Below are 25,633 nucleotides of genomic sequence, written 5' to 3'. Positions count from 1 at the left end.
TCCACATGTCCCCGCCTCACCTCGGGACGCGGCACACGTGGGCCAGGTGTGAGACATGGGCTGAGGCTGGGCAGGTGGGGGGCAGCCATGGTCCTCTGCCCCAGCCTCTCCAGGAACGGGGTCTTCATCCACACGCAGCCTCCCCAGCGAGGCTGAGCGCCCCTCCAACATGGAGCTGCAATCGCTCTCCTCCCAAGAGGTGACAGCCTGGCCATATCCATGCTGGAGGATACAGCAGATAAGCTGGACTGTTCCCAGCGCCCCAGGTACCTCATTCAGGGCTGGCTTGGGCAGGTTCTTGCTGCAGTGGTTTGAGGCAGCTGCCTCAGCTCTGCTGCAGCCACACACAAGTGAATCCTTTGAGCAGGCGGAGTTGTCCTAGCTGAAATGTGCCAGCCAGCCAGGCACAGCCACTGCCTCACTGAGTAGGTGGCTACCAGGTCACCTGGCTCTGCAGATGTCCTACTACTCCTGAGCCCTGAGCGGCAGGAAAAGAGAGGGGTGCAGCACGCTCTTCCCTTCCAGGCACTGGGAGCAGCCAGCCCAGCTCACCGCTGGCAGGCAGGGTTCGACGTGTTCTGACTGACAGTAGGGACCCGCTGCCTCATCTGTCCGGGAGACCTGGGTTCCCCCATGCTGAGATTTCACATCCAGTTCAGCCCAGGGGAGCAACACTGACCTGCCAGTTTCAACCTTTGGAATTTGCCGAGTTGTAAACATTTCCCAGCTCATGCAGAGAAAATGCAGGTCTGCCGAGGATTGGCTCGCTGTCTTTGTTACCTTGCACAGCCATCTGTGAAACAGCCCATAGATCCTCACAAACGAAAAGCCGGTGGTGAACACGCAAGGGAAGCAACTCCTTGGGTTCCTCACATAGCAGCATCCACAGGCAGCCCCACTCACCTTCTCACCTCACCGCTGCACTCCACAAGGTGTTACTGAACAAGATGAACCAGAGCTGCGTCAGGTACCCATCCTCTTTCCTTCACTCTGCCCTCTGCAGAGGCTGTGACTGCAGATCCACCTGTTAAGGTGCCCAGGTCCACCCTAAATAAAAGGTGGATCCTTTACCTTCACAAGAGCAGGACCAAGGCGGCCAAGAATTCAGCGGTCTGTATTAACCCAGGTGAGTTTCCTCCCAGACATCCAAGAATATCCTGTGTGCTCCTTTCCAGAATGGCCAGGTGACTGACAAGTGACTTCCATGGCTGATGAGGAAAGATAACGCATCCAAAAAGCTTTACCTCCCAGAGACCCCAAAGCAGATCACAAAAGATGCAATGGTGTCAAGATCCCTCACAAAGTGATGAGCATGGTCAGAGCTGAACATCCTTTGTTCAATGTCATCCAGGAGGGTGAGGTCTTGCTGAGCCATGACTGGCAGCAGGTGACATACACACGGCTCCAATGGCAAACACCAAGTCCGCTACCAGTGACACGCAGGCTCAGAGCACTACTTTCAACTTGGATTGTAAGCTCCACTGGGATCACATCTACTCGTGCCTGTACAGCGCCCAGCACACGGGCCTTGGCTCCTGACAAGACAGAGTTGGGATCCCCACAGTGCTCCTTGGCATCAGAAGCTGTGAAGGAACCCAGGAATCCTGCCCCCTCGTTCCTGCCCATCAGACCACCCTCTTCTCACCGAGCGGGGAACTCGGGCTGAGCTCCGTACACATATTTTGGTGCCTACTTCCCATTCATCTCAACAGGCTTTAGGTACCTAGATGGTTTTGGAGGCTCTGGGCCCAAATCCGAGAGTCCGACTGGCAGGTTGCTGGTGACCTGTCGCCTCCAGAGGCAACGCTGGAGGGTCTGTTACACAATGGGAAACAACCAGGATGCAAGGCAGAAGGAGAAGGCAAAGGAAATCAAGGTCAGAATTAAATTCTTTAATACAAAAAAAAGTTCGTCGTCGTCGTCGTTTTTAAGATATATCTGTAATTTCTTTGCTTAAAAATAAATATGTACTAAGGAATATCTTGAAAAAATTCACTAGACACAATATGTAGTGTTAATATCTTTTTTCCCCGCAATTATTACAGATAAACAGTAGCACCAATAAATAAAATGATAACAAATATTAAAATTAAAAAGGAGAGAGATTCAAGATGTAGAATTTTCTATTTTTCCTGCTTCTTTTTTTTACATATATAAAAAAATCGTAGCGTCTATTTAATCCGAATCACACATATACATAAACATATATATATATATACAAACACATAGCCAAATATATATATAGTATGTAGATGTATATCTAACCCTTGTCTCAATAGGAATGTGTAGGGGTAGGTGTTAGAGAAATTAATTAAATAACTGCCCATAACATGCTACTGACTCTGCCAACAATTGGGGAGAGATGGGATGGGACAACAGGAAGGTTAAATTTATACACAACCAGTACAAATAAAAAAAAAAAAATAAAAAAAAAAAAAAGGAGGTACGGCTTATAAATAGTTGAAATTAAATATTAACAAAGAATACTGAAAAATCCCTACTCTTTAATTAAATTATCTGTTTAATTTCTAATTTAAAAAGGGATATTAAATAAGTATATAAAACACTTTCTCTTCCCTCCCCCCCCATTGGAAGCCTCTGTCTTGCGCACGATACAGCATGAGTATTATACATTGCAGATGCAAGCACCCACCCGTGTGTTTTCTCTCCTTCTGAAAGCCACCAGCCAGACGGGGAGTTCCTAGTGGTTAGTAGTTGCTTGTTCTGAGTCTGTTTTTAGACTTTGTCTTTTTGGAAGCTTTCCGCGTTGTACATTATCAGGCGTTGAAAATTCAATTGCAGATGATGTTTGGCAGCATTCTGACACAGACTGAGTACCTTTTTGATTATTATTATTATTAATAATAATAATTTTAATCACAGAACTAGATTATATAGATCCACATAGATGTACAAACACGCTTTCAGGGGGGTGTGTGTGTGTGCGCGCGTGTGTAAGATGGGTTTCACATACACCACAGCGTATATTGCAGATACACACAGAGCCAAGATTCTCAGATACGGCTTAGGGATTCCGGCTGCCTTCACATTTCATTCCCCAGCCCAAGATGTGGAAAAGGGGCCTGATATTTACAGTACGTCACTTAAAAAAAAAAAAAAATCTTGATGTTCTCAAGGGTCGTTCACACTGGGCATGCAAACTGAAGGCAGCAGAAGTTGCTTTCTTTTTCCCCCCTTCAATCTTGGCACACATATATATTATTTTTTTATATATATATATGTATAAAAATAAATATATATATATAAAAAAGAGAGAAAAACACATACATACACACAGACACAAATGCACACATTCACATACACACACATACACCCCTCTCTACTGTGTATATACTTTTGATTAATATCCCTTTCCAGAAATGTTCCGTAAGCATCTTGGATGCTCTTGAGTGGCAGCTCTGTGCATGAAGAAAGCAGACAGTGCTGAACAACTGCGTGGCTATGCACCGGTCCCCATTCTTGCTTCAGCACACTGTAGGCCTTGCGTCCTTTTGCAGCCACCAAGGGCAGGAAATCTAGACTCCTGTGATACTTCCTCGAATGGAAAGTTATTGCGCATCAGCTGCCCACCATCCTTAAGAGAAGCCAGCAGGTCTCTCTGGCAAAGTTTCTACAGCGAATAAAGTCAACGCAAAATGTACACTGACATCCCGTGTCCCAGCAAGGCAGGCAGGTTATGAGACGAGTAAGGGCGAAGGTTGGGGGAAGAGAGGGGAGGAAGAATCCTTGATCACGCAGATGGCCATTTCCTTGGCCTTTTGACCCATCGCACCCTAGGATGCCGCTCTTTGGAACTCCCTGCCCATCCTCTCTGTCACCTCTCCTCCCTGTCCCAGGCAAGGAGAAGGTGGTTTGTGGTACAGCACACTCTACAGAGAAACAGCGGAGGCCGCACAAGTCAGTTAAGCGTTAAGAAGTTTACACCCAGCGCTTCTACTCAAGTCCAGTCTTAGCTTGTTTCTTATGCCCCAAGTAGCCCGCTTGTGTCCACAGCAGTCGAGTATTATCCAGTGAAGACACCAATAACATTAGCAATGTTAAAAAAAATAATCAGTATATATATATATATTATATATATATGTGTGTGTGTGGTTAAGATATACATATATGTATATATAGATGTGGTTAAAATATATATACATATATATATATGTATATGCATGTATACACACATATATATGTATGCATGGGGAAATCCATCAAATACACCCCTATAGTCTTCCTGGCTCTGTTATTTAGCAGCATGAAAAGAAAAATAAAATAAAACAGTTCGAAACCCAAAGGTGAATTCTGTGCGGCGGGTGCCTTGGGGAATGTTCCTTCCGGAGACCATCGTCCGTACTGAAAGTGCTGTGCTCTACCGATCCTTCATTTTTAGGGTTCATTTGGATTAGTGTTTTGTTTCGGTTTTTTTTCTGTCCAGGCGAGAAATCAGGCTCCAGAAACAGGGCTGTTTCCCCTTCTTTTCCGCTGCTCACCGTCTCGGTTTTTCACATCTGTCAGAGAGGAGAGGGAAGGAAAAAAAGAGAGGAGGGGTTAATGTTTGTGATGGGGATGCAAGTAGGACAGGGAAGGGAAGGAAGGGAGGTGGCTGATGTGTTTAAGAGCACATGGTGTTAAGGCATGGCATGACGTCACTGGTGGGGTGAAGTGCTGTGCAGATGGGGCAAAAGAGCTGAGAATCTTGACCCGTGAATGGGTCGATGAATTCTATTTCCCCAGGCTCACCTAGACGGGGCAGGAGGGGGATGCAGGTACAGGGGTAAATTTAGGAGCAGAATCAGAGGCCTCCTAACAGATGAGCCAAGTGTCTTGTTTGCACGCTCTCACACCATGCACACACACACACACACAAACACACAGAAAAACAAGGCTAAGCAATGCATGCAGAAGGACGCACTCCCTCGGCTCCCCACCTAGCCTGCTGTTTGGGTTGGAAGCAGTGCAGACAACAAGGCCTCATGCAGGCAAGGTAAAAAGAAAGTGCCTCTCGTTCCACTAGCTGCCACGAGCAGGAGTTAGCACCAGACAACAGCAACAGCAGCCTGAGGAAGCAGCAGGAGAAATGAGAATTTACCCTCCCCTGTAGGGCCCAATTCTAATTCTACAGGAAAGAGCACGAGGAATTTCATCTTAACCAGCTTTTTATCTGGAAATAGATAAGTTACCCACTCCTATGACTCCTTCCTATCTTTCTGGCCAACAGACCAGCTCTGGAAACCTCTCTTAGTGCCAATTATCCCACCACAGAGAGGGAACTAGTAAGAGAAACTAGTACACCCCTTCTGCCACCATGACTTCTTTGGGGTACTGTTTGTTTTTCCTTTGTATTTGTGACTATTTCTGACCCTTCAAAATCTGTAGGGTAATCTCCAGTTATTCTGGGTTTGGGGAACAGGAGCAGATAGTAAAGACCAAAGTTAGGTCTGATCTCACACTTCAGGGGTTATGCTTGCTGGGAGAAGTTTAACTCTAGAAGCTGCTCTATTCTGCCTCCCCCATCAATTCCTTTCTCACTGAAATTACAGTACCCCAGAAATTTCCTCTGTACATAGAGCTGTTTCCACCATGGTGGCAGTGCCAACATCTCTCTGGTTTGGGCACAAAGTATTTTCACACCCAAAGGAAATGCTTGCTACTTGTAGCAGACTTAGTCACCTAGCCAATTCCAGGCAGGCAAGTGGAGGCAAATGGATGCCTCCTCTTTCAGGATACAACCACAGAGGACCCTGGACCTCTCTCCCTTATTCTCGCCCATCCAGCTACTGCCACTGTAATACCCTCTTGATAGAAGAAATCTCCTAGATCTCTATGAAAGGGGCCCGAGTTCAGAGTCACAGCTGAGGGCTCATTAGCAACCCCAGTTCTATGCCTCTCTCTGTACGGGTAGGATGATCCTGCACCAGGGATGCACACGCAGCTCGTGCGAGTCAAGGGACCCCCCCTGAATTCACCAAAGCGCTCAGGTGAGAAGTAGGAATCAGTTTCTGCACATCTGTGATGCAGATGGTACGTGACAGAGAGCACTGGCATGACACATGCACAGCATGGATGTCTGAACAAACACTAACCAAACAGTGTCTTCGCATCTCCTGCCTCACACCTGAATTACAGACCTCTGCCTACCTTCACCCAGAGACACACTTAATCCCACTGTATCCTATGTCACAGCCCTGAGTGCAGCCCCTCTAACTGCCACTCTGGACGAGACATTGACAGGGAACTGTAAGCACAGTGCAAGAGGACGAGGTGCTCTCCCTGGCTCTTAAGAACAAAGAGGCAAAGAAGAATGTGGGAACAGCCTTGAGGGAGGCTCCTGGTTTGGCTTTCCTCACTCTGCACACAGCAGTGTCCACAAGCCACATCAAAATGGCTTGGAAGACAGGGGTGGTCAAATCCTAGTCAGCTAAGGATTTGTCTTTGTCCAACAGTACGCTCAGAGTTGCATACCAATAATCTACAGAGGGCTACAGACCCTCCCCTGGCTACCTCAGCAACATGAACTCAGTTATCTTGTTTTACAGGAAAGGATCCCATAGATACAAGCGCTCTGTCTCTGGGAGCCATCCCCATCCAAGTCCTGACAGCACATCTGAAACACACAGCTGCCTTCTGACACAGGGAAAACACTGTCCTCATATGAGTTAGCCCCTCTGCCTCTGACCCACGTAGGGCAAAGAAGTAATCATATAGCACTGGCGCCAGAAGTCAGCAGGAAGCAAGCTCCCCCCTCTTTCTCTTTCTCTCTCTTTCACTTTGTGTGTATCTCTTTCATCCTTCAGGACACAAACCTGCAAGTGCGCTCGTTTAACTCAAGCTGCCTCGACTTGCAACGTGAGTCTGTGAATTTGCAGGAACATTTACAGGTCTGGGGATCTTGTACAAACAAGTGCTTTCTCCTCTCTGAGCAAGGCTCACAGTGACTGCAAAAAGGCAAAAGGAAAGATGTCTAAGCTACAGCGCTTCAGCAGAAAGAAAATACACATGCAATACCCTAAACATCAAAGCAATCCCCTTGCCCCCTCCCACAGCCCCCATGCTGCCCACTGGAGTGTCACGGGCTGATGGATTTTCCAGCAGCACCCTGTCAGCCCCAGGACAGCACCCCTTTGCAGTAGCGTAAAGAGAAAGAAAACAGGCTCTCTGCACAGTATTCACAAATGCTGCATTGGATCCATTGGCACAGGCCAGAGGGATGAAGAAGGAGAAAGTGAGGATGGGAACGTGAGAGGTCCCAACCAGCTGTTGACGTATCAATGAAAGGCATTCTCTAAAGTGGGCTATTCGAGTAGAAAGAGGCCAGCGGCTAAATGAGTTAAATACACAGGGTCTCTCCTCCCCTGGAAAGCAGCTGGGCTCCAGTACCACGTGCTTACCCCTGCAGCCAGCGCTGCCCTCCTTTCTGTAAGCCCCATCCCAAACTTGCCCCCTAGGAGTCTCCTACGGAGGGGCCATGAATTTACAATGCAGAATTCTGTGAACCACCGTGAGAGAGGCAAAGCAAAAGAGACAGAGACAGGGAAAGAGAAGCCGCTAAATCCAGCAGAGAAAGAGCGAAAAAGAGAGAGAGCCCCCCTGCCCAGTTCCCCAGCACCCCCTCTCTGGCTTCCCACCGTCCCACCTCTCCTCTCCGCCTGTGACTCCACCAGACACGCAGGCACACGCGCGCACCACGCACACGCACACATGCACGGCAGACGCCAGCCTGCCTGTCGCCAGTCGTCGCCGCAGCAGTGAGGGCACAAGACGAGTGGGGGAAAGCGGAGGACAGAGTGGCAACCAGAAGGCGTGTAAAAGAGGTGCAGGGCGCTCGCCCACCCACCCACGCTCTTGCACCTTGGGAAAATGGTCACCACGGATGATTAGAGAGCCAAGCAAGCTAAAGCCACCTTCCCTGAGATGCCCTTAGTGCCAGAGCAGTGCCACCACCAGCGCTGCCCCCGCAGGACCTGCAGCCCACCAGTGACTGGGAGGGGAAGGTGAGATTTTGAGTGAGCAGCAAGCAGGCGGTTTGGTTTGGGGAGAGGGAGGGAAGAGAGTCTACAAGCAGAGGACACAAACGTACAAGCTGGGTGGTTTGTACCGGCCTTTCTTGCGCTTTCTCTTTTGACCCTTCCCCTTTCCTCGCTTTGATTTTCTGGAAGAAAAACAAAAAAAAACAGAGAAAGAGAGAGAGAGAAGGAAAGAAAGGGGGAGAGAGAGAAAATGGAAGAAAACGCAAGGAAGAGGAGAAAAAAAAATACAGCCATGTGCCTTGCTGGGAGGGGGGAAGCACATGAGGCAGGACTGGAGGGCAAGTCCCAGGGCCGAAGCACAGATCTCCACCTCGCGCACACATTCACTGGCCCTTCTGCGCTCCTGCCAGCACCGCAACCAGCCTGCCCACAGCCAAGCCAGCACTAGGGGACTCGGCAGAGACCACCACCAGCAGAGATCACCGCCAGCAGAGCTGCATCTGCTGCAGCCTCAGGGGGCACCTGTCCCCTCCAGAGAGGGGCAGAGGGAAAGGGACAAGGGGTGAGGGGGAAGGAACAGAAAGCTTCGTGAAAGCATCACGCAACCGCGGTGAGTGCAGACAACCGTTCCGGGCGACAAGTGCGGGTGCACGCTGGCTGACAAGATGCAACCTGAGCAGAGGGGCTCTTCCCAGGGAATGGCAAAACACGCTGACCTGACGCACTGCCTAGGAGGGGGCAGCCAAGCTCTAACAGCAGGGCTGGTGGTAAATCCTGCCTTGGGATGGGAGTAAAGGGGGACCAGCCTCAGCACCCCACAGATAAAGGGAGAGATTTGGTCTACACAGCAGTGCTGTGTGGGAGAGGGCTATCTACCCTGAAGGCTCTGCTCACCCACCCCACCTTCTGCCTGTGGTTTGGAGGACTCCAGGAGACCCCACTGGATGTCTACTAACATCCCCTCTGGCAGCCTCAATCCTGAGTACTGAAGAGGAAAGAGGGAGGCCTGACCTAGTTATGACACCCAGGAGATAACCAGTAAGCAGCTTTCAGGTCTTCCCTACTTTCCCTCCCCTTGCCTTCCACATGGATCTGCCAGAATGATGAGTGGACAGAGCCAAGGCACTGACTCTCTTCTGAAAAATTCACCCATTGCTCCTGACTCTTGGGCAGGAGCCGGGATGGGCAGGGGGTAGGACATGCTGGCCTGGACACTAACCATGGATCCCTGCAGGACAGTGAAAACACAGGGAGGGAGGGAGGCTGGAGTCTGCACTGCTCCTTGAGCTACATTAGCACAGGACCAAGGGAGAGACATGCAAGGAGAAGGCCCTATGCAAAGCACCAGGGCTTGTCAGGCAAGTGAGCCCCAGAGCTGTGGCAGTTCAGCAAAGGCTCCATCGCTCCCTCGCACAGGCCACCTCGGGAGGGAGCTGTTGAGGGGACATGGGGGGACAGAAGGGAAAGCACCATAGGTGTTTCTTAGGCCCTGTTCAAGTTGTCTCTCTGGAACAAGTGTCAGAGCATCAGCTCGCTCCCAGCCTCTGCCCTACGTGTCAGGAGTCACAGGGAGGCGGTGAGGGGAGGAAAATCGACCTGAAGGGAGGAGAGGGGCACCAATATAACAGGACTTTCAATCCAGGACAAATCAAAGCACACCAGTCTCTCCCATCCCTTCCCTTCCTTCCCCAGGGAGTGCAGAACCAGCAAAGAGCAGGCAAGGTGCTGTTAGAAGAGGAAAGGGAATGCAACGCAGTCTGGGCTGGCTGCTTCACCCACACCCCATCCTCACCAGAGCTCACACAGACCCAACTCTCGCACACCTTCAAACCACAGAGCCACGCAGACCAACCGTCCCCGACACGGTCCTGCACAGAGAGGAGCCTTGGCTGCACACAGCCCGATGCAGCCACGAGTGGATCTCCAGGAGAAGAAGGAGAGGCTGGAAGGCAACTAGAAATATACAACCACCAGGAGAGGGGTGAAAGAAGTTCTCTCACTCTCCCGCTTCATCTGTCTCTGTTTCAGCCTCATCTCCCAACATTCACCCCCTTCATCTCCAGCTCCGCACCTCTAAATGGCAGAGTCGCTATCCCAGCCATGCGCAGTCCAGCTGACCATCTCATCCAGAGAGGTCACTCGTTTTGTTCTTTTATGTTGTTCCATGTTTTGTGATCGTCCCTGCAACTACTGCAGGACGAGAGCTTATTTCTTTGTTTTCCACAACCTTTTTACTTTGGGGAAGAAGGAAAGGGAAGGTTGTACCTTAACCTCCTTCAGATTACCAGAGTAAACCCATCAGATCGAAAAAAACTCTTATGGAAGTGTCCACCAGGACTCGGTTAGGACATCCTAACCCTTTAGGACATCCTCCTCTCTTTACACCCTCCTGGGCCTGCAACCAACCAAAACCCGCGTCACACCCTGCATGGCATCAGTCCTGCCTCCACCAGGCCTCTATTGCCACCTCTCCCTGTAGCCAGCAGAGTTCCTACCCAAGCTGCTGTGAAAGAAGCCAGCAAGTACTCGCTCAAGCAGCAAGAAAAAAATTAATAATAAAGAAAGGCAGCGATTTGCAGTAACCAGAAACACCCCAGAAAGAGGGAAGGGAGAACGGGGGCTGCACCTTGAATCCATTCTGGTAGGACACACATGACGGGACTTCCCTGACTCGGGATAAAGCATTACGAATGACTGCCATGGTTGTGGGTCATGCAAGCTCCAGGTCTGGGGTATGAAGGAACGACCGTCAGATCTGGGTTTCTGTGCCCACCTGGAACGGATTCAGAGTGTCGCCCCATGCACTACCAGATGCCATTTCCAAAAACACCTCCTCAAAGTGAGTATCTCCAACCGAAGAAAAGGGCAAGGGGCAGTGGGGAGAGGAAACGCCACCAACCACCAAAAGAGAAAGGAGGAAAGGCTTGTCACTTACTTTTCTTGTTTGTTTTTGACATCTTTCTTTGGTCTGTGGGGGAAGAGAGAACAAAGGCCTCATTAGAAGGGAGCTGACCACATACACTTCTACTATTATCCCCAGTTCCCACGAAGTCCAGGGAAGCACACGTAGAGCTGACATTGCAGGACACCCACAGCACAGGTGAAGTGGTCCATCCCAAAATATTTGCTCTCCTGTTTCACCTTGCTGGCAGCCAGTGCCAAAAGAACCCAGGCTGCAGGCTAACATTGTCCACCTGTGACATCTAGAGATGGAGAAGCCTTGCCAGCAGAAGACTTCTTTTCCCAGGCTCAGCCATCCCACTGCAAACTGAGGAGACCGCAGAAGCCTCTGGACAACAGTCCCAACCCAATGGCAGAAAAAAGGAAAGGCTCAGAGTAAGTTTATTGCAAGAGGAACCAGTTCTGCTCCATTCTCACCTGCAGTCACATTTACTGTGCTGTAAGAAGCTCATGTGCGCTATGTGCTGACTCTGATGGGGTTTAATTCTCATGATCTGGAATGAAAGAAACAGAGAGGGTCACTGCCCATTCACTATTTATATTCACAGCTCCAAATCAGCTTGCTGCATGGCAAAGCATTTGCACCCCAGGTGTTCCTGGGAAGAGCATGGCAGAGTCTGAGCTGGCTTTGAGGCCCCATTCTCCCAGTCAGGGAAGGCCTTTGATCACAAGCAAGCGGCAACACCAGACTCGTGCCAAAGCTCTGTTTGCTCATGTATGCAAGGTGCCAGCACTGGTGGACTGCCTTGGAGACAGGCATGGGAGAGGGTGTAACACCATAGCAAGGTTCTCACTGAACTGTCCCTGGTCGATGTCAGAGGGACAGCAATGGAGCATCCAGCCTGCTCTCACATAGAAGCATGCTTTAGTCTAACACAAAGGCCCAAAGCACCAATTCCATTTCAGACTGCTTTTCCCTAAGGCACCGCTCGTTCCCCGCTGACATCTTACTTTCTCAGTGACTCAACACGCAAAGTAAATCTGGGGATCTGTGCTTAAAACAGCCCTGCAGAGCCAGACATTGCCCAGCCTCCAGCCCCAAGTGCCTCCAGGCAAGTTTTATTAGAAGTTGTACGTGTATTGTCACAGTCTTTCAACCCAGAACCCGGCTGGACCACCAGCTCTAGCATTTGCATCACAGATCTGCTTTAGTGTCTCTGACCCTTTACAGACATGCAGGCATACCAGCCATTCAGCAAGGAATGATAGGAAGAAAATCATCCTTAGCTACACTAGGCTGGAGCCTGCTGGCAGAAAAGTAGTATGGGGAACCATGGAAGGACACAGGCAGGTTCTGTGTCAGAGTTAAGCCACAGTTCAAATGACAGGTAAAAAGAGCTTGCTGGTAATAACTTAGTCCTGCATGTCTCTCATCCATATCAAAAAGTGATGGCAATATTTACAGTGCCCATTCAAGAGGCTGAGGGACAAAAATAGGTGAGGGAGCTATGGGTTAAGGGTAATAGGCACCAGCACCACCGTGGACACAAGCTGGGACCCAGAATAGCAGACAAGGGCAGTGACAAAGCTCTCTAAAGCAGAGTTTGCATCTTCCCCATGTGCACAGCCTTTGGCTGTCACAGCCATCTCTGTCTCTTCCAAGGAATGAATTCAGCAGCCTCCAAACAAAGGAGGAAGACACCCAGAGGCAGAAACGCTTTTCCACTTGACACCAAAGCCGCGTGTTTCTTAGAGCCCCTTTCCACCCCTGCTGTGCCAATGTAGCTAATGACCCAAATCCCCTGCTCTGTTGGTAAAGGCTGACCTCACATGCCCTCCAGGAAAGAGTACTGACAGCCCTTCCCCTTTTGCACTACTCAGCTGCCCTCAGAGCAACAGCTGTGTGGACCAAACACAGAGTTAAGGTGGAGAGAGGGCCCAAGAAGTATCTTCTCTGAGGCCTCAGAGATAACAGCATCAGAAATGCTCCTCTGCATTGTCTGAACACAAAGTGCTCCTTTGCAGAAATGTTCCTCTGCACGCTCATAGTTACTGTATTTGGGCACTAGTGAGATCAGAACCAAACACCAGATCCTCCTCTTAGCCTTGAACAGAGTTGGACAACTCATCTTTTAACCCTGCATAGTGTAATATTGGGCACAAGGGTCAGGAGGAAGGTGAGCCCTCCTGATCCAACAGTCTCCAGTTCCCAGGGGTAGGCTGCCATTCCTCTGAAGTAGCTGGGACTTAAGAGTGGCTGTGACGGTTGACTTGCTTTCTCCAGCCAAGCATGCTAGCTTGCGAACTGAGCCCTCACCTCCATCGTGACGTTGTACACATCCACAGGGACACATTCTAGGCCCTCATCGCCGCAGCAACCCGCACATCTCATCAGAGGCACACAGGATGGCTTGAATATGTACTCCACCTCATCAGGGTACTCCTGGAAAATGTCCACCAGGGTCTCAATTGTCCTGCAGAAGCTGCGCTCGTAGACTTCCAGGAATTTGATAACTAAAAGGAGGAACGGATGGAATAAGTTAATGCAAACTTAGCTCAAGAACGTCTACTGCTTCACCCCTTAAAATGAGACAGACAGTTGCAACACATCTACCTTATGCTCTTCACTAACAGTCTTGCAGGTCTATGTCCTGTGGCTCTGTCCTATACACATAAATCGAGTTGGGAAGCAAAAGAGACAATCTCTTCCTACTGTTGCTTCAGGGCAGAGACAAGATAGACAAGAGAGCCTCACTATTTGCTTCCCTGGCACCATAATGCATCCCACAGGCGTCTCCTCCCCAAGCCCCTTCCCTGCTTTCCCCCATACTCTCAGATATGCTGCCACTAAGCATATTAGCTGGGCCAAAAAGCACCTAAGCCTGCTGCAGATAATCTGCACTCTGGATTAAGGCCCTTCACCAGCTTGCCTTTTACCCTCTTTCAAAACAGCCAGTAGATGCCTCAGTGGGTCTTAGAAGGCAAGGGGATAAGCCAGAAGCACCCTTTCTACAGACCTCAGTGCAGACACTTCTGAAAACAAGTAGAGGGTTCTGAACCATCCATCAACATATCTTCACTCCTCCTGTCAGCTACCTCTTCTTCCCATGCAGAACATGCACCTCAACAGGCCACCTCGGAACCACGACAGCACCTGCTACAAGTCACAGCCTCCACGTCTCCACAGTGACCACTTTCCCAAACCAAGGAATCAAGCCACCCACTGAAAGATTCAAAGCAAGCCCACAGCACCCCCAGGATTAAGTAGACCATATATTTGGCTGCTGAACCACAGCGAGGCAGCGTGGGAGGAGGGACAGGGTGGATCTGCCATTATCCCCTGCCTTCCCTCTGAATGGAGCAAACACGAACTGCTTGCGATCTGCATCGATTTCACAAGTGTTTCTCAATGTTTCCCAGTCTCTTGCCAAAGCTTCGTTTTGCTGTTTGGTCAAGGGTTGGAGAGATTTAAAGAGATGAGAGATAGGATAGATAAGTACACATGCACAAAACGCAGCTGCTAGTACAGTTCTGCAAACAGCGAGCGCCTAGAGCCCTCCAGGACTCCCAGGTCTACCACCAGGCATGCAAAGGAAGATGTCTCAAATGAAGCAGAGGATATGAGTATGCACAAAGAGATAGTACCTGCCCCACGTTGTTACGCACTATAATGATCCACCTGTACAGCATGCAGAGTCCTACAGCACCAAGGTTGATAACTCTGAGTGATAAGCGCAAACTGCTTGCATCATGGAAAAAATGGTCTCCAGTAAGCGTTTCTGAAGTGCCCTGAACTTGTGACAAACTGGCATAAAGGTTACTTTGCCACAAAAATGCAAAAGCTGCAGGGCTTGGAGCTCACAGCCCACAGTTAATTGTTGAAAGTTAATTCTAGGTCATGCAGAGCTGACAGTACCACAGCGCTGAGAGCGGGTACAAGAGGGGAGGAGCTTCCACCCAGGGAGTTTGAAGTGTCGGAGAGCGTGAGCAGCTATTAAAAGAGAAAGTGGCTTGTGAAAAGGAAATGTAGCCTGCCAGGCATGGACTGCTTGTTGATATTCCTTGTCTAGAAGGCTGCATGTTTCTGTTCCCTGTCCCTTCCCTTCCTCTTCCCTCCTCCCCTAACTGCAGTATGCTTCCTGTCTGTTCTCCTATCTTGTCTGCGGCTACCTCCTTCCTCCCATTCCACTTTGGAATGACCTTAGTCACCACCTATGTTCTAACAACTTGAACAATTTAATATGTGGGAAATTCTGCAGGCACAATGACAGCCTGCAGAACTCCACTGTTGATTATTCACGCTGTGCCAGCAGAAGGGATCTGGGAACTCTGGCAGTAAAGGCACAGTTCTGGATAAAAATGCTTGCAGATTTATGTCGAGGGGAGGGAGGGAAGAGAAGAAGGAGGGAAGGAAGAGGGAAGGAAAGCAGCAGTTACCTGTTCAGATCAAAAGCTGCTCACTGCAGTAGTCTGGGTCATAAAGGAGGCAGAAACGGAAACAGAGTAGAAAACTGAAGTGAAACTGATTCACGTCTGCCACGCTTTTCTAAATGTTTGCGCTGTGCACGCATCTGGATTACACCAGAGAATATGGACTACACACAAGCAACAGAATAGCACATTCAACCTCTTTTGCAGGTTTACTTTCACGGCTGCACTCTGATGACTAGACTTGAGATCTGGGAGATGTGACAGGACCAAATCCTTCCCGTAAAGAATCTGGGATTTTTTGCCTTTAACATATGATGATTTTCCAAAGTCTGAATCAGCCTCTGAAAAGGAAGCAGGGAATCTTTCTCCAGCTGCCAGTCGGAAGATCCTGCCACGAAAGACACTTTGCCTTGATGTTGCTGGACACAGAGCATCCACACGGAGACGGTGCAACGCTCCATAGGTCATTGGCAGAGTGAGCACCCAAACCTGAGCGCGTGACTGAGGCACAGTCATCCTCACAGCAAAGCCCTGCCCCTGCTACCGTACCTACGCTTACTCCTATGTACCGGGAGTCATATTCCAGACTTTGCTTGGCTGATTCAGCCTGCGCTTCCTTTCCATTGGTTGTGTCGGGCCGGGAAGAAGGTCTGTCTTTCATGGGGAAACAGAAGAAGGTCACTGAAGGACTAACACTGCTTGGCCTGCTCCCTTCCTGCAATTTGGGCTTCGGCCCACGTGAAAAGTTAATCCCGCATTTAACCCACACCCCTATCCTGCAAAACACTTCCAGATTTGAGTCAGAGGTTCTTCTTTGTGAATGGAAGGGGAAGTAAGGTTAAAACCCAGTCAGGGCCCACATTAACTCTTCAGGGCAGCCACAGCAGGCAGGATTAAGTCCAAATTTAGAGCAGTCGAGTGGGAACATGCTAGACTAGAAAAGGAGCAAGTCTATGATCATTTTGCCTCCCTTTCCATCAATGGCGTAGCAGCAATACAGACACACTGTTCTTTTAGAAATAAAAGTGCAGCCACAAGTGCCGGTGGTTTCCTTTATTTATACCAGAAAATCTTTTCTCGTGAAACAAACAAAAGAGTGTTTGTCTGACTCCTCTACAACTTCCCATGCCACAAAACATGTGGAAGGCTCTCTTGAGCACAAAAGGGTTGGGGCTGAAGCTAAAATTACAGTCTCCAACTAGAGTAAGTCCATCCCAAATAAAAACCTGTCACAGCTTGACATCTCGGAGCAAGCAAAAAATGGCCAAAGACACAAAATCACCTTTCAACCCAACCCCAAAGACCCCAAGAGCTTCAGTGGAAGGAACTTCAGGACTGTCATTGTGGAACAGAAGCACATCATTGTCTCCTTATCAAAGAGGAGAAACTGAGGCACTGAGAAAGGACATCCAAGGTCAGACAACAGGCCAAAAGTAGAGCAGGAAGGTAATGCCAAGAGTCCTCATTTCTAGCTCACAGATATATCTGCATTGCAGAACCAGAAATAGCATGAAGGCAGCAGCACCAAAGTCTCACTGCTCACATTGCCAGACCAACTTTCTCCTGCAATCCCATCAGCTTTCTTGTGACAGGGAATTCAATTGTTTGATTCTTCCCCTTCCCAGGAAAGTAGTTGGACACAACAAATGGCACAGATGAGGACACTAGCTTTTTTCTACCAACAGCAAGGGACTGGTTACCAAAATAAGCCTCACAGCAAGCTCCATCTTGATTCCTCCAGAGTCACTGAACCTTCTTCTGTTGACTTCAGCAAGAGCAAGGGTCAAGCAAAACAGGCGGGAGCCCGCCAGCAAGTCAGAAATCTTGCCCATGCAAAATGGACACCTATCCCAAACAGAGGCTGCCACAAACCTCTGGCAACGCACACGCAGTCTGTCACACCAATAAAGTTACAGAAATTGAAATCGAGTGCGACAAAAGGCCATTCTGGACCCACAGTGCTAGAGCCCTCTGCTGACTTCCCGCTGGAATAACGCTGGAGGTCACAACCCACGGGGATCCTGCAAGACCTTCGCCAGACCCTGCCACGCAGTGAGTGGTCTGCTCTGCTATGAAGGTGTGGGGAAAAACACGATCACGATGGTCTTAAAGCTGCTAATGATCAGCTCGGCCTGAAAGCTTGAAGTCCACAGCCCTCTGACCCCGCTTTTGACTGAAGACAGAAAGTCAAGCTCCTGCAAGACACAGCGTTCCACCAGACAGGGCACTTGTAGGAGGCAGCTCCAACCTGGGGGTTGACTCTTCCTCTGGTCTACATCTACCGGCACAAACCAGTGGGGCAGAGGACACTGCCACAGCCTGGCCTTTGGGCAGCCAGAGACACAGAATCACAACGGCTGCAGAGGCACCACCTTGTTCACTCACCAAGCAATAGTCCTGTCCATACTGCACTGACAGCAACAAATTAAGCAGAATCCACCGGATCACACTACCATCCCCTGAACCGCTAAGCCTGCTAGCTCAAACCAGAGTAAAAGGGTGTATTTTTTGAGCCCAGCTCTGTACAGTGCTTAGCAAAATCCTGAACAGGGAGGGTACCCCGGACTGTCAGCAGACACGACTGCAGAAAATCATCCTGGGCTACTCGCTTTTCCTTCTTTCCCCCCAGAGACCTGCCGCCTGGCCTTCGGGGGAGAGCTGGGGCACCGCTTCGGCCTTTGTTCGGGGACCAGCCCTGGCCACCCAGCAGGGCACCGCCAGCACCGCTGGGGAAGAGCCAGGTGACAAAGATGACAAATCCCTTCCTACGGCTCTGTGGCGAATCCCCAGCAAACAGCTCACCGCCGCTCAGCTCTTTGTGTGTGTGTGTGTGTGTGTGTGTATATATATATATAAATGAGCGCGTGTATGTGCACAAGCGCACGCACGCAGTTTTCCTCAGAGTTGTGGGAAGCCAGGAGCGGGCTGGGCCGGCCCCGCCGCACGCCCCAGCCCCGCGGCCGCCCCGGGGCCCGACCCCGCGGCCGTCCCGGCCCCGCGGCCGCCCCGGGACCGCAGAGGGAGGGCGCGGGGGGGGCCGCGCCGCCCCCGCGCAGGGGTTAATGGCGGCGGCGCCTCCCGCGGGCAGCCCCCCGCGGGCAGCCCCCCGCTCCCGCCGCCGCTCCCCGGGAGGTGGCGGTGTCGGCCGGCGGCGGCTCTCGGGGCTCCTTCCCCCGAGCCCCCCGGCCACCCCCGCCCGCCGGGAAGCCTCCCAGCGCTTACCTTCATTGGGTTTCCGCTCCCCATCCCCCAGGGCAGGAGCAGCCTTCGACAACTGTAAAGATAACAGAGAATCAGTCACAACACGGAGCGGCCACGCGGGGCCGGGGCGCGGGAGGGATCCCGGTCCCGCCGCCGCCCCGCTGGGCAGGAGGCGAAGGGAGACTCCGGCGGGAGGGGGCGCCCCCGAGGTGGAGCCGTCACCCTCCAGCCGGCCTGGCGGGCACAGAGGGACCTTTTGTTCCCCCCCGTCCCCCGGGGAGCCGAGAGGGACACGGGCGGAGCGGGCGGGACGGCCCCGGGCCCAGGGAAGGGGCAGGCTGGAGGGAGGCAGCCGGGCCTCCAGCGCCGTGCGCCCGAGAGAGGCCCCGAAGGGAGAAACACGTCCCTCGGGTTGAGCTTTCAGTGATCACGGCCAAAAAACAGAGAGCAAATCTGGGCCCGGGGGAGAAAAACGACAGGGGTGACCTTGTACCGCTGACATGACCGGCTGGCCTGGGCAACTCCATTCCCCCTCCTCCGTGAAGGTGAATTTGGGCAGGGAGCGGAGTGACGAGGGCAGAGAAGGGAGAAGGGAGACCAGGCGCGAAAGGGCATTGCTCCCCTTTCAATGTCACGGATGTCTGTCACGGAGCCGTGGTGGCTACCGAGGTGTTGGTATCTGGCCGGGTGTCAGGGCAATTAACTGTGACAGCACCGCTTCACCGACAAATGCCGCTAAACCACCGGGGTGTCCCTCCTGTCCTCTGGCAGGGAGGGTGACACAGGCCTGATCCCCAGCCCCTGTGTGGCCCAGCAGCAGCCCAGCTCCCATCGCTGCACTCCCTGTGGCTTCCCTGGGACAAAAACTGAAAAGGCCCCAAGCTCTGTATTCGCTCCTGCTGCCTTTAGGGACGAGGGGCATTCCCAAATCGGTGACACAGGCAGGAGTGGCGACAGGTAACCCACTCCCAGACCAGCATGGAGAGGCATTACACCGCTTTACTAAGGAAGTCTTTTTTAATTCCAGGTGAAACAAAAACTCCACTCTTCCTGCTCTATGTGAGGGTTTTAGCTCTGACGTAACTTTCCAGCCAAGTCAGGTTTCCCCCTGCTGTTCTGTTCTGAACAGAAATCAAAAAACTCCTGGCTTTCTTCGGTTCTCCAAGGTATGTTGCCACCTGTGTGACGCCATCCACCTCAGAACCTCCTGCCTTTCAGCAGAGGCCTCAAAAGAACATAGCAATACATACACACAAAATACTGTTTCATCAGCAATACATTGCATTTAGGCTTAGAAAAAGGCCCTCTGATCTTGTAGCTGGAGACAGGACTGAGTCGAACAGAGTCCACCTCAAGCTCACAACGGGAATCTGCCACCTATGGTCTTCTAGTCAGCCCCATGCACAGGGCAGCAGCACCATCCAGGCAGCCCGAAGTGTCAGGTTTTAAAAGGAGGGGACAAGAGAGCCAGTGAAGCCCTGGATGCCCCTCTCCCAGCCATGCCTTTGTGTCTGTGCACAGTTCCCTTTGTCTAAGGTCCCCCTGACCGAAGTCCTTGCTTCTCCTTTCTACCAAAGTCTTTCTGTACCTGGGCATAAGACACCAGCCCAGAGCCACCTCATGCACGGATCTGTTTCTTCTCTGGGGAGGAAAGGGCTGTGTGCCCAACCTCAGTGCTGTGACAACAGTTTAAAAAGCAGGTTCCTAGAAACAGTTTCATTCCTGAAGTGTGAAGGTCACTGAAACAGCACAAACAAAATGGAGGCAGCAGAGGTTGCAGCGGCCTTGCAAAGCCACTCAGCGCCTGACGATCTATGGGTCAAAAGAAAACCGCATCAAGAGCAGAAAAGCCTCAATCTGTGTTGTAGCACAGGAAGAGGATCACGAGCCAAGTCAGTCTATCCAAGTTACAATGCCTCTAAGACCTTTTGCAGGGGATTTTTGGTTCACACACAGAATGACTGTGACGGACTGAGCAGAATTAGCTCAGAGACGCCTTGAGGGTCATTGTGCCCATTCCCTGTGCAAGGCTGGGAGCTGGCTGCCAAGCCCACCGCCTCCTCACATGCAAGCACACACGGTACACGATGGGAAGCAGAAGCAAGTCACACACACACTTTCACTGCTCACCTGCGCCTGGCCAGCACCTCGCCCTGCCCCTGATGTACTGGAGCAGGAGCCAGAATGCTCTTCCAGTGCTCACCCAGACCTGGGCTGCGATCCCACCCAGAGGATGGGAAACAACACTGGTATGAAGCCTGCAGAGAGCTTCTGAGCACTCCCAGCAGAGTTCTCTGCAGAAACTTGACAGGTTTCCCAGAACTACCAGTAACATGCTCTCCGCTCACTATACCAAGAAACTTTTCTGCCCTTTCGACAGTGCCTTTCACCGGTGGCTAGTGCCATCAAAGCCCCTTCAATGGAACAGTGGGAAGGCAGGGGCTTTTGCTTCACTTTAAACCAGGCTGCTACATATCAGACAGGGCAACGGGGAGCCAGAAAGCCTTCCAAGGGACAAGTAGGCCCAGTGTGCCCTTCGGTGGGAGCCTGAAGGTCATCCTCTCCTCTGCTGGCTTTTGGCATTACCCAACAGCTCTGTAACACTATTTCCTTCCAATTGATTTTCAACATTTCATGGAGGTAAGGAAGCAAGCCTGGGGCTCAAGAGCAGAACAAATGACCTGGGAATGGGGCTGACCAAGGGGAAGATCCTTTCTGTGCCCTTTGCAGGTCACAGCAAATGCACATCCCGCAGCAGAATAAAACCCTCTCTGATAAATAAACCCGCCTCACACCAGCCATGTGTCTGCACCTTCCCTGTCTCCCTTATCCCCTCACTCCTGTCCAGAGCAAGTTATTCTCTGAAGGGAGAGAAAAGGTTAATCAAGTCATTTCTCTCTAACCATCACCCCCCTCACCACCACCACCACTCTTTCTTTCCCTTCCCCTCCCCCTAATCTGTGCAGCCTCATTAAAAGAGCTTTGTAACTGTTTAGGACTGGAACAAACAATCCATCCCCTTTGAGAAGGACTCTGGGACAGGAGTTAAGGCACTTTTCGTCTTAGGTGCTAGAAATTCTTCTCAGCGGTTTCTACTTAATGGGGGGGAACAGGACTCACTGCACTCCTTCTCCATTGTACATGCAGACAGAGGTCAGTAATCCCACAAGCTGCCAGCAAAGCCGAGGCACCTCTGACAGGGAGTGAGACAGACAGGAGAGCAGATTTGGGGTTGCTCAGGAACCAGCAAGCCCCTCTGAGATGTCAGTATAGGCCTCCCTCCCTCCTGCTCCCAAAGGAACGCTCCTCCTCTCTCCCAGCCTGTCCTCAGAGCACGGGCCTGGAGTGGCTTTTGGGAAGGTGACCCGCTGTGTCCCAGCTGCCTACGGGCTGGGGAAGCAGGTTCTGGTGGCTCCCCATCGTGGCCTGGCGCAGAGGCACACCAAAGGCAGGGAGCCTGGTGGGTGTGCAGTCATTAGCAGTCTAGTCACAGGCTCGCTCTCCCTCCCTCGGTGTCTGATCGCTGCCTGTTCCCTATGGCAATACAGCTGGTGTATCCAGGTCCCTCCGCAGTTCAGGGCAGGAAGGGAAGAGTTCCCAGACCCTCATCAGGGGTCACCTGCCACCAGGCTGCTGCCAAGACCCGCAGACAAAGGAAGATGGGGAACGATGACTGTCCCCCATTCTTTAGGAAAGGGGGGGGGACCAGAAGGGGACAACAACACAACCCTTCTGACCCTGTTGGGCCTGAGGACTGTACACCACTGTTCAGCATGGGCAAACAGCTGCACAACCACCTTTTCCTCCCTTTCCTGCACAGAAAGGCTATTGCCATCAGTGAAGGCAGACACCTGTGGCATCGGCACCACCCAGCCCTCACCGTGACACGATTTCCCACCATCCCTGCTGCAGAAGCGACCATAACAACTCCTTCAGTAAGGAGGCATCCCCCTGCCACCTTCGCCAGAGGAGCACCACGATTCCAGCGCCCCTCCTTCTTTGCCTTTGGGAAAGCAGCCCGACACGTGCTGGACCCCACTTCCCCAACTCAGCTTCTGCCAGGGTTTTTATTTAATGCTCTCCAATGTGCATGGCTAGCTAGATAGGTTTTATTCAGCACAACAGTCAGATTAACAGTACAGATAAATATTATCATCAAAGCACAAAACCCTAGACCCGGCGTGAAGAGTCGTGCCTTCTGCCATGCCCAGAGTCATTGTCAAGCTGCCTACGTGAGATCTGCTGGTATTTCTAACGTTCCCATCACCGTGGTGCCCAGGCGATCAACGGACAAATAAGGACAGAACTGAAGGGCAGACCTCACCGTTGATCTGCCAGAGCACTTATATGGCCCGCATCACCCGGCTATCTCACCATCTCCCGATCTCTCACTTATCTATGCCTGCGACATTTCCCCCCAGCCCCACCGACATCCCGCGATTCCTCCCTACTTTTCTTCCCATCGTTATCCGCTTTTCTCATCGGCACCATCCTCCTGCCTAGGAGAAAAGGCAACACGAGGCTTCTACGTGACTCCTGAGGACAGACAGACCTGGACTGTACCTGATCCGTGTTTCTTCCTCCAGGGAATAGGAAGGGGAGGGGAGAAGAAGCAAGGGGAGGGTTAAAGGGTATTATCATTAGACATCGATACAGAGCTGTCTAACCTACAGCTGGGGAACTGACACTACTGTAGAAGTTTACCGAGGACCTGCGAGGCAAAGAAATCCCCGTTTTACGTGACGGTGGAAAAACTCATGGAGAGCGGAAAGAATTGTCCCACGAGCCAAATCTGGCAGGCAGCAGGGAGCTGCTCTGTGCCACACTCAACAGAGAGCTGCGCCTCAGTTCCCATCCAGCATAGCCTAATGTGCGGCTGTCAGTGGAGAAAGTAGAGATATAACAGGCTAGAAACAAAGCATGCAGTGCCTGCATTACTTCAGTTACAGCTGAAATGGCTCCTAATTGGGGAGTTACTTTCCAGTATCGGTGCTGAACAAACAATGTGAATAACTGATTAGTTTGCAAGCGACGCTTATTTTCACAATTGTGGGAGATGATCTGGCCCCGCATTCTCTCTAAGTGCCGAGGAGAAATGGCAGGAGAGAACTAACCTGTTATAGCCTTTAAAACATAATCCAGGTCCGCCCAGGGAACAGCCACTTTCACGTGGGCACTCTGTCTAAACCCCTTAATATCTCTTGGCAACACAGCCCTCTTGACTCTTTAGAAAGCAGATTTATAGGACACGTTTGCACAGAAAGCTGCCTTTCCTTTTTCTTAAAAAATAGAGAAAGAAAAGGAGAAAGAGTTGGCTTTTAATCCCGCAGGAATGACAATGAGTCAAAAGTAAAAGTGACTGAGGAGGAGGAGAGGAGAAAAATGCGCGGTTTTGTAATCTCGGTGCAGGAGATATGTATTTTGAAAAAAAAAAAATCAATCTGGAAGAAATTCAGGATCCATTTTGTCCTCTTTGATCTCTATTTGTTTTTCCAGCTAGGTATTTTGAACTCCACTCGGCGGCACAAACCCGAGCTGGGACCCAAGGCAAATACCGCCGAAACACCCTTTTGCAATGTCAGGAGACCCGAGGACGGGAGGCGAGGCTGATGCAAGAAGCCAGCGCGCTGCCTCCTGCCCCGCGCCGCGCAGCGCCCCGGGCCCGGCCCCGCCGGGACCCCACGGCCCCGCCGCCGCGGGAGCCCCACGCCGGGGGCGTGCAGTGCGCGCACACGTGCGCGGGCACTCCGCACGGCGCTGCCGGCTGCTCCGGGGGCCTGCGAAGCGCCGGGCAGCTCTTCCCCCCCCGCCCCGCATCCCCCGCTTGCAGCATTGCGCGCACGCATACACACGTGTGTGCGCTGCACGCACCCACCCGGACCCGGTGCCAGCAGCACGACGGCACCGCACCGAGCAGGTGGGAGGCAAGGCAGGGGGGGGCGCCAAAAAAAAGGGGGGAAAAAAAAGTCTTTTCTGCCGCCTCCCCGCCCCCACCGTACGTGGGGTACAAAAGCCCCCGTCCCGCCGCCGTCCCCGTCCCTACCGCTTACCTCCGCGCTCTGCAGATAGAGCAGCGCCGCCAGCCCCCAGTGGATCCAACTCAGGAGAAAGTTCATGGTTGCCGGCACACGCCGTGGAGCGGGGCCCGCCGCGCTCCGCCTCGCCGCCGTCGCCCCGCCGCCGCCGCCCCGCCGCGCTCTTGCCCGCGCCTCCTCCGTGCCCGCCGCCGCCTCCTGGGGTGCCGCCGGTCGAGCGCTGCGAGAGGCTCCCGGGGAAAAGAGGTTCCTCTTCAGGGTCTCCGGTTTCACCCCTCCATAAGCCCGGCTTTCCGCCGGCCCCTGCTGCTGCTTTCGGTGGGCGCTCCACCGGGCCGAGCGCAGGCTCCGCGGCCGCCCCGCCGCCGCCCGGCCCCCGCCGCCGGGCAGTCCGAGCTCCACAGCGGCGCTCGTCCGCGGCCGCTTCTCTCCGCGCCGGGGCAGGCAGGCACCCGCGCCGCGATCGCTCAGTTTCACGCACTCACGCCAAAGTTTGCGCGGAAAGTTTCAATGCATCTTTTTTCCTGTGTCCCCTCTTCGCAGTAGCTGCCTCCGGCGGCTCCCCGAGCCGGGGTCGTCTCCCCGGCGGGAAGGGGCTAATCCCGCTGCCGCCGCTCGGCCCGACCCCTCTCCGCAAGTCGGGGTGGTGGTGGCGGAGGGGACGAACAGAGCGTTTTCCTCCTGCCCTCTCTGTCTCTCCCTCTCTCAGTCCACCGCTTTAGAAAAAAATGAGAATATAAAAAAAAAAAATCCAAACTGACTAGAGAGGGAGGGAACTGGGGCGGAGAGAGGTTCTGCAGGAAAGGGAGGGAAAAAAAAAAATCCCAGCGGATCAGAGTATAGGTGGGGAAAAAATAAATTAAACGAGAGGATAAAGCAAGGCGGCAAGCCAACAGCAGGTCCCGGTGCCCGGGGAGGGCTGCTCCCGCGGCGCGCTGTCCCCCGCCGGCGCGGCGTGCGCTCCTCGCCCCCGGCGCGGCGGCAGCCGCACTCCGCGCACTCCAGCGGCGGCTCCGCGCAGCGCCCGCTCCCCGCGCAGCGCCCGCCCCGCCACCCGCTCGCCGGCGCTCTGCAACTGCTCGGCGCGGA

At 52.3% G+C, this 25,633-nt stretch overlaps 1 protein-coding gene across 7 annotated transcripts; it reads right to left on the bottom strand.

Annotated features, from left to right (window-relative positions):
* Positions 1-1,914: 1,914 nt before the first annotated feature.
* On the bottom strand, positions 1,915-25,633 carry VEGFA (vascular endothelial growth factor A). 7 transcript variants are annotated; one of them, XM_065631027.1, is made up of 8 exons: positions 24,560-25,633; positions 18,531-18,582; positions 13,195-13,391; positions 11,355-11,431; positions 10,912-10,944; positions 8,087-8,158; positions 6,813-6,944; positions 1,915-4,517 (listed from the first exon to the last, which is right to left on the bottom strand). In XM_065631027.1, exons 1-8 carry the CDS (start codon positions 24,623-24,625, stop codon positions 4,496-4,498), a joined length of 651 nt encoding a protein of 216 aa, XP_065487099.1. In that variant the 5' UTR covers positions 24,626-25,633; the 3' UTR covers positions 1,915-4,495. The 7 variants fall into 7 exon arrangements, with proteins under 7 accessions (XP_065487099.1, XP_065487100.1, XP_065487103.1 ...); XM_065631028.1 differs by having other exon boundaries at positions 8,109-8,158; XM_065631031.1 differs by lacking the exon at positions 6,813-6,944.

Source organism: Caloenas nicobarica, chromosome 3 (assembly GCF_036013445.1).
Source record: "Caloenas nicobarica isolate bCalNic1 chromosome 3, bCalNic1.hap1, whole genome shotgun sequence".
In the NCBI taxonomy this organism is placed as follows: Eukaryota; Metazoa; Chordata; class Aves; order Columbiformes; family Columbidae; genus Caloenas; species Caloenas nicobarica.
Note: the sequence above shows the minus strand (reverse complement) of the source record. Positions and strands in the feature narration are given on the sequence as shown.